Below are 10,187 nucleotides of genomic sequence, written 5' to 3'. Positions count from 1 at the left end.
TCTTAACTGAAGTCCTCCGTGGGGAACACGCCGTCTCTTTATTACCAAGTGGCCTCAGCACACAGGATGCTCTACTTTTTATTGCAGATTACACCTGCCTTTTTTACCTTGTTTCTAGGAAGGAGAAAGGATAAGTGATTACTATTTTGTTATCTTCTAAAAAAAAAAGGTGCTGTTGACTGGGTCGGTGCCACCCACACGGTGATTTGACAACTGGGGCAGCGACGTACTGCAGCGCAGTTTCCACACAATTCAAACACACATTTTTTTTTTTTTTGCCAAGGAATCAGTCTAACAAACACCTCCCACTCTTGCTGAAAATAATTTCTTTTCCCAACTCTTCTAGGAATAAAACACTTTTAATGTATTTGTCAGGAATCGACACTTCATTTAATAAGATTTAAGAAGTGACAATTTAAAGAGCAATTGAGAAGAGTCCCACATCCATCATGGGCTCATGGTTCTAACTAAATCAGAAAACAAAATCAAACAAAAACAGAAAAAGCACTGAGACTATAGGAGAACAAGTGTGTGTGTATGAATGTGTGTTATTTGATTACACCTGTTTCACGTCCAACCCCTGCTTTTAAGACTGCCTGGCTCAGGGCTGCCAGCCCCACCTGGCACATGGCGCACACCAAAAGCGTTACAGTAAGGGGCCAGAGGCCGCAGCACCCTCTGTCCACCTCTGCTGAGGGTCAGGCCTCACCTGACCACTCCTCAAACCCACAGCACCCAGGCTGCATCCTCAGCTGCCTGTCCCCCTTGTGATTGCTCAGTCTCACACCCCACAGCTCCCAGGAGAATCAGCCTCCACCCGAGGCTGGGCTGAGGACGCCACAGGCCCTGGGAACCCTTACAGCTGCGCGCCAGCCTGCCTTACCATCTGCATTCCCATTTAGCACCGCTGTCTTCAAGGTTTGGGCCATTTTGGTCCAGCTGGCTACAGGGGAGAAGTTCTCTGTAGGACCAGCCTGGGCTTTGGACAATGCTTATCATGGGCGCTTTTCTTGGCTACCCACTCACCTCTCATTCCCCAGGGATCTGGGCCTTGCCCTAGATGGGTGTTGTGTGACATACCTCGACCAGGTCTCCAGGCCCCCTCCAGAAGGAGGCTCAGCTGGGCATACAGACCCCGATCAGAAGGCCCATCAAAGAAGGCAGAGGCCTTGGCCTGGTAACGAGGCGAGAACAGGTTTTGCTAAGCTTTCTGAATGTCGACCAGCTCAGGCTTCCATGCAGGTGAGGCCTCCAGAAAGGGTCGAGACGCTGGGGAAGTTGGGCTGGTGGCCTCAGTGCAGATAAGGGATGAGGCTCCGGTGCCTGCTGCAGTCCCTCTGCCACACGTCTGTACTTCCCTCCTTATCTGAGGTGCTCAAGAGCGGGAGGGGGAAAACTCCATTCTCACCAGACAGGCCTCACAGTGTGTTAGCTGGAAGGTGCAAACACTGAGGGGAAGTCCCAGGAGAGAGGAGGGCGGGGGCGAGCCGTGGGCCAGGGGGACACAGATGGGGATCTGGTGCTGGGGCTTTCTAACTTGTGCCTTGTCAGGTTGGAAGCTGCACTGCCAGCCCAGCAGTTAGTTAACCTGCACCTGGGCCAGCAGAACAGGGAGGTTCACACCTTCACCAGCCCAGCCCCACGACTCCAGGTAGTATTCGTGTCCTTACTGGACAGGTGACTCCACAGTGTAAAGAGAAGGCCCTGATTAGGTGACACCCCCATAACATGTGAGTCCCGCCCTCTCCTGACTTATCCGGCTGCTTTTGTTGCCTGCTGGGCAGAAAACCCACCGTGGAGGAAGTGCCAAGTGGACAGAATTCTTGGTGCTAATTGGCGACTGGGGGCTAGATGCTGACAGAGACAGGCTGAGCCACAGAGGGCAGTGCCCCACTGCTGGCAGGCAGCTGCACCCTCTGTACAGGAGCCATTAGGAAATCCGGCTCAGCCAGCACAGTGCGGGCTGGACAGAGCGCAGGGTGCTGAGGGCACCACCGGGGACTCGGAGCCATTGGCACGAGGGGGCACTGCCTTCCCAGCAGCTTTCTCCAGGACTCCCTCTCTCCCAGCCTGGGTTAAAAGAGAGACAGCCTTCCGACTGAGTCATGCAGTGTGCTGGTACCCATATCTTCCAATGTTGATGAAGTGCTCAAAACTAAGTCACACGAGGAGAAAACACTCAGGTACCTGTACACACCCACAACCACTGTGCCTCCAAAACACCAGAAAGGAGCCCCTTGCAGGCCCCCTCTGAGCGGGAGCTCAGTGTGCGGAAGACCCACAGGGAACCGCAGGCCTCTGCCACTCTGCCCACAGGCGAGCTCCGGGCCCTGATCAAGCCACAGGGTAGGCAGCGCAGAATGCAGACCCCTAAGTCAGACACCTCAGCACCAGATGGAGCTGCAGTCGTCAGAGGCGATCATTCTGAGGATTTAGGAGACAAGCTTCTCAGAACTGTGCTTTCCGATCCCGGGTCGAGTCCTGTGGTCTGGGGGAAGCACTGCGACCACGAACAGCCACAGCGACCCGGCTTTGTATTCCAGACACAGACGGGCAGGGTAGCTGCCGTCCCTACCACTCTGCTAAAGTGTCCATTTGTGGATGGGTTCGGACCAACTAGAAGTTGCTATAGATTAATATATAAGCACTTCTGAATGTTAAATTAGCAGGTGGCATAACTATTTCCTTGTCAGCCTCCCAAGCTTAAAGGCTGGATACATTTCAGGAATGACAGGTTAATAACTCAGCAATTCGAGTGATTATTAATTCCACTGTCCACAGATTGATTTGCTCATTGTGTATTTTTTTGAACTTCCTCAAAGAATCTTTCTTGTCAGACCAGGTGCTGTGATGAGCCACATCTGTGCCTCATTTAGGAGATGTGCATGATATTTCTTGGCCCTGCCCCCTGCTTAACTGCTCAAAACTAAGGAAGGAAAATTACAGCGTCAAAAGGGATTAAAACAAGTGGTTTGCTATTTGGCATTTCAAACAGATCTGGAACACCTATGATTCAGCAAATGGGGAATAACTAAAAGAAATGAAAAAGCATCCAGTTGCCAGGGCAATGTGTTCCATAAAAGTAAACACTCTACAGAAACCCATCTCCCACAGGGTGCCTCCAGGTAATAAAGGCCTAATATATTCTCTTCCACTCAAGGGTTCACACGCCATTTTTGTATTGTGACGCGGGCCTGTCTATTACTTCCTTCTGTTCCTTTTGCCTGGGTTAGATTAGAGAGGTAGGGTATTAATGGTGGACTTGATGAAGATTGAAGACCAATTTTCTCCCCCTGGAGACTGGCCTGATTTGAACAAATTGAGGAGAACAAAGCAGCCCCTTTCTGTCCTTGGGAGAAAACCTGTTCTGTGTCTAGTCTGCAGCCAGGTCTGCTTCTCCCCGGAAGGGGGGCAGTCAATGAAGACCCCTTCTTGGGGAGGGCACCAGCTCCTGCCACCTGGAACCACCTAGGTCCCTCCACGTCTGCACCTCCTTTATTGGTGCTGCCGGGTGGGTGAGCGAGAATGGGAGCTGGGGCTGGAGGGCAGGGAGCTGCCACTGGGGGCCTGCAGGGCATGGGGGTCAAGCTGCTGACCAGCCAGGCTGGTGTCTGCTGTCCCCGATTCCTCGCTGATTTCCTCCTTCTGGCTGTTCTGCTGCTCCGGACACTCAAAGTGGACACAGTGGAACACCTGGTGGGAGAAAGACAAGACCCCATGAGGGATGGTCAGCATCTGACTCTGGAGCTGCCCCGAGTCAGGATCCTGTTCTGCCCAGCTCCAGGGGGCCCCAAAGGTGTCAGACAAGTCTTTGCCATGTCCCCTACCCTGGCAGCAGCTAGAAGTTGCAAACACATTTCAATCAAGATAAAAATAAAGAGAACACTAAAATTCATATGGAACCACAAAGACCTTGAATAGCCAAGGCAATCCTGAGAAGGAAGAATAAAGCAGGGGGGATCTCACTCCCCAAGTTCAAGCTCTACTCCAAAGCCACAGTAATCAAGAAAATTTGGTACTGGTACAAGAACAGACCCACAGACCAATGGAACAGACTAGAGAGCCCAAATATTAACCCATATATACAAAGGGGAAATGACAGCCTCTTCAACAGCTGGTGTTGGCAAAACTGGACAGCTACATGTAAGAGAATAAAACTGGATCACTGTCTAACCCTATATACAAAAGTAAACTTGAAATGGATCAAAGACCTGAATGTAAGTCATAAAACCATAAAACTCTTAGAAGAAAATATAGGCAAAAATCTTTTGAATATAAACATGAACATATCTCCCTGAGCAAGGAAACAAAAGCAAAAATGAACAAGTGGGACTATATTAAACTAAAAAGCTCATGTACAGCAAAGGACAGCATCAGTAGAAGAAAAAGGGATCCAATAGAATGGGAGAATATATTCATAAATGACATATCCGATAAGGGGTTGACATCCAAAATATATAAAAAGCTCATGTGCCTCAACAATCAAAAAGCAAATAACCTGATTAAAAAATAGGCAGAGGATTTGAACAGACACTTCTCCAAAGAAGAAATTCAGATAGCCAACAGGCACATGAAAAAATGCTCCACATCGCTATAATCATCAGAGAAATGCAAATTAAAACCACAATGAGATATCACCTCACACCAGTTAGGATGGCCAACATCCAAAAGACAAACAACAAATGCTAGTGAAGATGTGGAGAAAGGAGAATCCTCCTACACTGCTGGTGGGAATGTAAGCTAGTTTGAGTTTGTGGAAAACAATATGGAGTTTCCTCAAAAAACTCAAAATAGAAATACCATTGACCAGGAATTCCACTCCTAGGAATATACCCTAAGAATGCAGGAGCCCAGTTTCTAAAAGACATATGCACCCCTATGTTTATCGCAGCACTATTTACAATAGCCAGGAATTGGAAGCAACCTAAGTGTCCATCAGTAGATGAATGAATGGATAAAGAAGATGTGGTACATATACACAATGGAATATTATTCAGCCATAGGAAGAAAACAAATCCTACCATTTGCAACAACATGGATGGAGCTAGAGGGTAATATACTCAGTGAAATAAGCTAGGCGGAGAAAGACAAGTACCAAATGATTTCACTCATCTGTGGAGCATAAGAAAAAGCAAAAACTGAAGGAGCAAAACAGCAGCAGACTCACAGAACCCAAGAATGGACTAACTGTTGCTAAAGGGAAAGGGACTGGGGAGGATGGATGGGAAGGGAGGGAGAAGCAGAATAAGGGGCATTACAATTAGCACATGTAACATGGGGAGTACAGGGAAGACAGTATAGCACAGAGAAGACAAGTAGTGATTCTATAGCATCTTACTTTGCTGATGAACAGTGACTGTAATGGGGTATGTGGGGGGACTTGATAATGGGGGGAATCTAGTAACCACAATATTGCTCATGTGATTGTATACCTTAATAAAAAAAAAAGTAAACACAAAAATGGCCTAAAAGTTCCAGGCAGCACAACAAGGATCCCTATAAAATATTCCATTTTTGGTTGCTTTTGTCTCAGCTCTTCTGATTTAATTAATTCTTGCATTTGGCAGTTGGGTTAAAAGTAAACAGGGGTTGATTGTGGTGATGGCTGCACAGCGCTGTGAATATATTAAAAACCATTGACCTGTACACTTTAAATGGGTCAGTTGTGTGGTATGTGAATTATATCTCAACAAAGTTGCTATTAAAAAAAAAAAGTCAGCAGGGTGCTACCCCAGGCAAGGACCCAGGCTTATCTCCATAGGTCCACACGAGCCACTGCCTCTCATGCTCTTCCTGTGCCCTGGGGAAGGCAACAAGCTGCAGACCTGAGACAATGGCTGGGCTGGGAATTCAACCTGATGTGGCTCGGGCCAGCCTGGACCAACGCCCTTGCGTGAAGGAGTGCGCCACCACCAGGAGCCCACAGAAGCTCACCTCCAGTCATTGACTCACTAAAGCATTATTGAACCCAAGGCTGAGCAGCTACCGGGCAGATGGGGCACAGCATGGCAGAGCTCAGCAAACCCGGGTGGGGTGAGCCGTGGCCCTGCCCTTGAGGACACAGGGTGGGCAGTGGCGATGACACACCTGACACAGAACAGCAGGTAACTGCCAGTGTGTGAGCCGGGGCTGCAGGGACGAGGGCAGTCAGGGCACCAGGCCAGAGGTGGGTCTCAGGGTGCTGGCCCAGGCCCTCCCCAGTGCACACACAGAGTTCCTCTCTCCCCTGTCCCAGCAGATCCCTCTGGGACTGCAGCTCTCTGGTGTGTCCTGGCTCTCTGAAGGCAAGGAGACCCACCCTCCACAGTGCTGGTCAGCAGTCTGGGACCTACTTCAGTCTTCAGATCTACTTTCCAAGCAGCATGCTGGCAGTTTTAAGGGCATCAATTTTCAGATCCTCAAAATCTGTATATTCAAGAACTGCCTGAATGGATCAATGACCAAATAAAAACAGAGATCAAGCAATATATGGAGACAAATGACAACAATAATTCAACACCACAAAATCTGTGGGACACAGCCAAAGCTGTGCTAAGAGGAAAGTATATTGCAATACAGGCCTACCTCAAGAAAGAAGAACAATCCCAGATAAGCAGTCTAAACTCACAATTAATGAAACTAGAAAAAGAACAACAAATGAGGCCCCAAGTCAGTAGAAGGAGGGACATAATAAAGATTAGAGCAGAAATAAATAAAATTGAGAAGAATAAAACAACAGAAAGAATCAATGAAAGCAAGAGCTGGTTCTTAGAGAAAATAAACAAAATAGATAAACCCCTAGCCAGACTTATCAAGAAAAAAAGAGAGTCTACACACATAAACAGAATCACAAATGAGAAAGGAAAAATCACTACGGACACCACAGAAATACAAAGAGTTATTAGAGAATACTATGAAAAATTATATGCTAACAAACTGGATAACCTAGAAGAAATGGACAACTTTCTAGAAAAATATAACCTTCCAAGGCTGGCCAAGGAAGAAACAGAAAATCTGAACAGACCAATGATATTGAACTGGTAATAAAAAACCTACCTAAGAACAAAATGGCTGGACCAGATGGCTTCACAGCTGAATTTTATCAAACAATATGTATATCAAACATACCCATTCTCCTTAAAGTTTTCCAAAACATAGAAGAGGAGAGAATACTTCCAAACTCATTCTATGAGACTAGCAACACTCTAATACCAAAACCAGGCAAAGACACCACAAAAAAAGAAAATCACAGACCAATATCCCTGATGAACATAGATGCAAAAATACTCAACAAAATATTAGCAAACCGAATTCAAAAATACATCAAAAAGATCATCCATCATGATCAAGTGGGATTCATCCCAGGGATACAAGTATGGTACAACATTCGAAAATCTATCAACATTATCCACCACATAAATAAAAAGGACAAAAACCATATGGTCATCTCCATAGATGCTGAAAAAGCATTTGACAAAATTCAACATCCATTCATGATAAAAACTCTCAACAAAATGGGTATAGGGGGCAAGTACCTTAACATAATAAAGGCCATATATGACAAACCCACAGCCAACATTATACTTAATAGTGAGAAGCTGAAAGCTTTTCCTTTAAAATCAGGAACAAGACAAGGATGCCCACTCTCCCCACTTTTATTCAACATAGTCTGGAGGTCCTAGCCACGGCAATCTGACAACACAAAGAAATAAAAGGCATCCAGATTGGCAAGGAAGAAGTTAAACTGTCCTTGTTTGCAGATGACATGATATTGTACATAAAAAACCCTAAAGAATCCACTCTAAAACTACTAGATCTAATATCTGAATTCAGCAAAGTTGCAGGATACAAAATTAATACACAGAAATCTGTGGCATTCCTATACACTAACAATGAACTAGCAGAGAGAGAAATCAGAAAAACAATTCCGTTCACAATTGAAAAGAATAAAATACCTAGGAATAAACCTAACCAAGGAAGTGAAAGACCTATACTCTGAAAACTACAAGACACTCATGAGAGAAATTAAAGAAGATACCAATAAATGGAAACACATCCCATGCTCATGGATAGGTAGAATTAATATTGTCAAAATGGCCATCCTGCTTGAAGCAGTCTATAGATTCAATGCAATTCCTATCAAAATACCAACAGCATTCTTCAACGAACTAGAGAAAATCATCCTAAAATTCCTATGGAACCGCAAAAGACCCTGAATAGCCAAATCCTGAGAAAGAAGAATAAAGCAGGGGGATTTACGCTCCCCAACTTCAAGCTCTACTACAAAGCCACAGTAATCAAGACAATTTGGTACTGGCACAAGAACAGACCAATAGACCAATGGAACAGACTAGAGAGCCCTGATATAAGCCCAACCATAAATGGTCAATTAAGATATGATAAAGGAGCCATGGATATACAATGGGGAAATGACAGCCTCTTCAACAGCTGGTGTTGGCAAAACTTGTCAGCTACATGCAAGAGAATGAAACTAGATTATTGTCTAACCCCATACACAAAAGTAAGCTTGAAATGGATTAAAGACTTGAATGTAAGTCATGAAACCATAAAACTCTTAGAAGACAACATAGGCAAACATCTCCTGAATATAAGCATGAGCAACTTCTTCCTGAACCCATCTCGTCAAGAAAGGGAGACAAAAGCAAAAATGAACTCATGGGACTACATCAAACTAAAAAGTTTTTGTACGGCAAAGGACATCATCAACAAAACAAAAAAGCATCCTACAGTATGGGAGAATATATTTCTAAATGACATATCCCGACAAGGGGTTAACATCCAAAATATATAAAGAACTTACACATCTCAACACCCAAAAGCAAATACCCGATTAACAAATGGGCTGAGGATCTGAAGAGACAGTTCTCCAAAGAAGAAATTCAGATGGCCAACAGACACATGAAAAGATGCTCCACATCACTAATAATCAGGGAAATGCAAATTAAAACCACAATGAGATATCACCTCAGACCAGTAAGGATGGCCAGCATCGAAAAGACTAAAAAGAACAAATGCTGGCAAGGATGTGGAGAAAGGGGAACCCTTCTACACTGCTGGTGGGAATGTAAACTAGTTCAACCATTGTGGAAAGCAATGTGGAGGTTCCTCAAAAACCTAAAAATAAAAATACCATTTGACCCCAGAATCCCACTCCTTGGAATATACCCAAAGAATACAACTTCTCAGATTCTCATGTTTATCGCAGCACTTTTTACAATAGCCAAGATATGGAAGCAATCTAAGTGTCCATCTGTAGATGAATGGATAAAGAAGATGTGGTACATATATATACAATGGAATATTATTCAGCCATAAGAAAGAAACAAATCCTACCATTTGCAACAACATGGATGGAGCTGGAGGACATAATGCTCAGTGAAATAAGCCAGGCGGAGAAAGACAAATGCCAAATGATTTCCCTCATTTGTGGAGTATAACAATGAAGCAAAACTTAAAGAACAAAATGGCAGCAGACTAAGAGACTCCAAGAATGAACTAGTGGTTACCAAATGGGAGGGGTGTGGGAGGGCGGGTGGAGAGGGAGGGAGAAGGGGACTGAGGGGTATTATGTTTAGTACACATGGTGTGGGGGATCACAGGGAGAACAGTGTAGCACAGAGAAGGGACATTGTGGATCTGCGGCATCTTGCTGCACGGATGGACAGTGACTGCAAAGGGGTAAGGGTGGGGACTTGATAATATAGGTGAATATAGTAACCACATTGTTTTTTCATGTGAAACCTTCATAAGAGTGTATATCAATCATACCTTAATAAAAAATTAAAGAAAAAAAAAAGAACTGCCTGAGAACGTGACTAAATTTGCAACGGCTTTCCTCAACCCACAGAAGGAGAGAAGGCACCCTGCCTGCCCTTGCTACGGTGCACATGGCACTGTGGCCCAGGTGACACAGGCCCTGACACCGGCTGGGTACCTGGGAGGATGACCCTGGGCCTGAGTGAGATGTTCTGGGTTCAGAACTGAGGCGTATTCATGACTCATGTAATTTTTGAAAACATAACTGCAATTTTTGCAGAAATATGAAAACGTTTTCCAGACTGACTTGCTGAGACCCATGGAGGAAAGCTCTGCACAACGTCTGGACCCAGAACCCAGTGCGGTGTGTGTGACTTGGTGCATCGGGCAGCAGCTACTTCGGAAGTCAGGCCATCAAATATTTACTCCTA

General features: G+C 45.2%; 1 protein-coding gene across 5 annotated transcripts in view; it reads right to left on the bottom strand.

The window, feature by feature from the left end:
• Positions 1 to 343: 343 nt before the first annotated feature.
• The window catches only part of BTBD9 (BTB domain containing 9), a 504,665-nt gene continuing 494,821 nt past the window's right edge, over positions 344 to 10,187 (bottom strand). For all 5 annotated transcript variants that reach the window (XM_073224474.1, XM_073224476.1, XM_073224479.1 and 2 more), the window contains one exon: positions 344 to 3,693. In XM_073224474.1, coding sequence (XP_073080575.1) covers positions 3,496 to 3,693 — 198 coding nt within the window. In that variant the 3' untranslated portion in view covers positions 344 to 3,495. The remainder of the gene's footprint in view (positions 3,694 to 10,187) is intronic.

This window comes from Manis javanica, chromosome 16, assembly GCF_040802235.1.
Source record: "Manis javanica isolate MJ-LG chromosome 16, MJ_LKY, whole genome shotgun sequence".
Lineage (NCBI taxonomy): Eukaryota > Metazoa > Chordata > Mammalia > Pholidota > Manidae > Manis > Manis javanica.
This window is presented reverse-complemented; position numbering and strand designations above follow the sequence as displayed.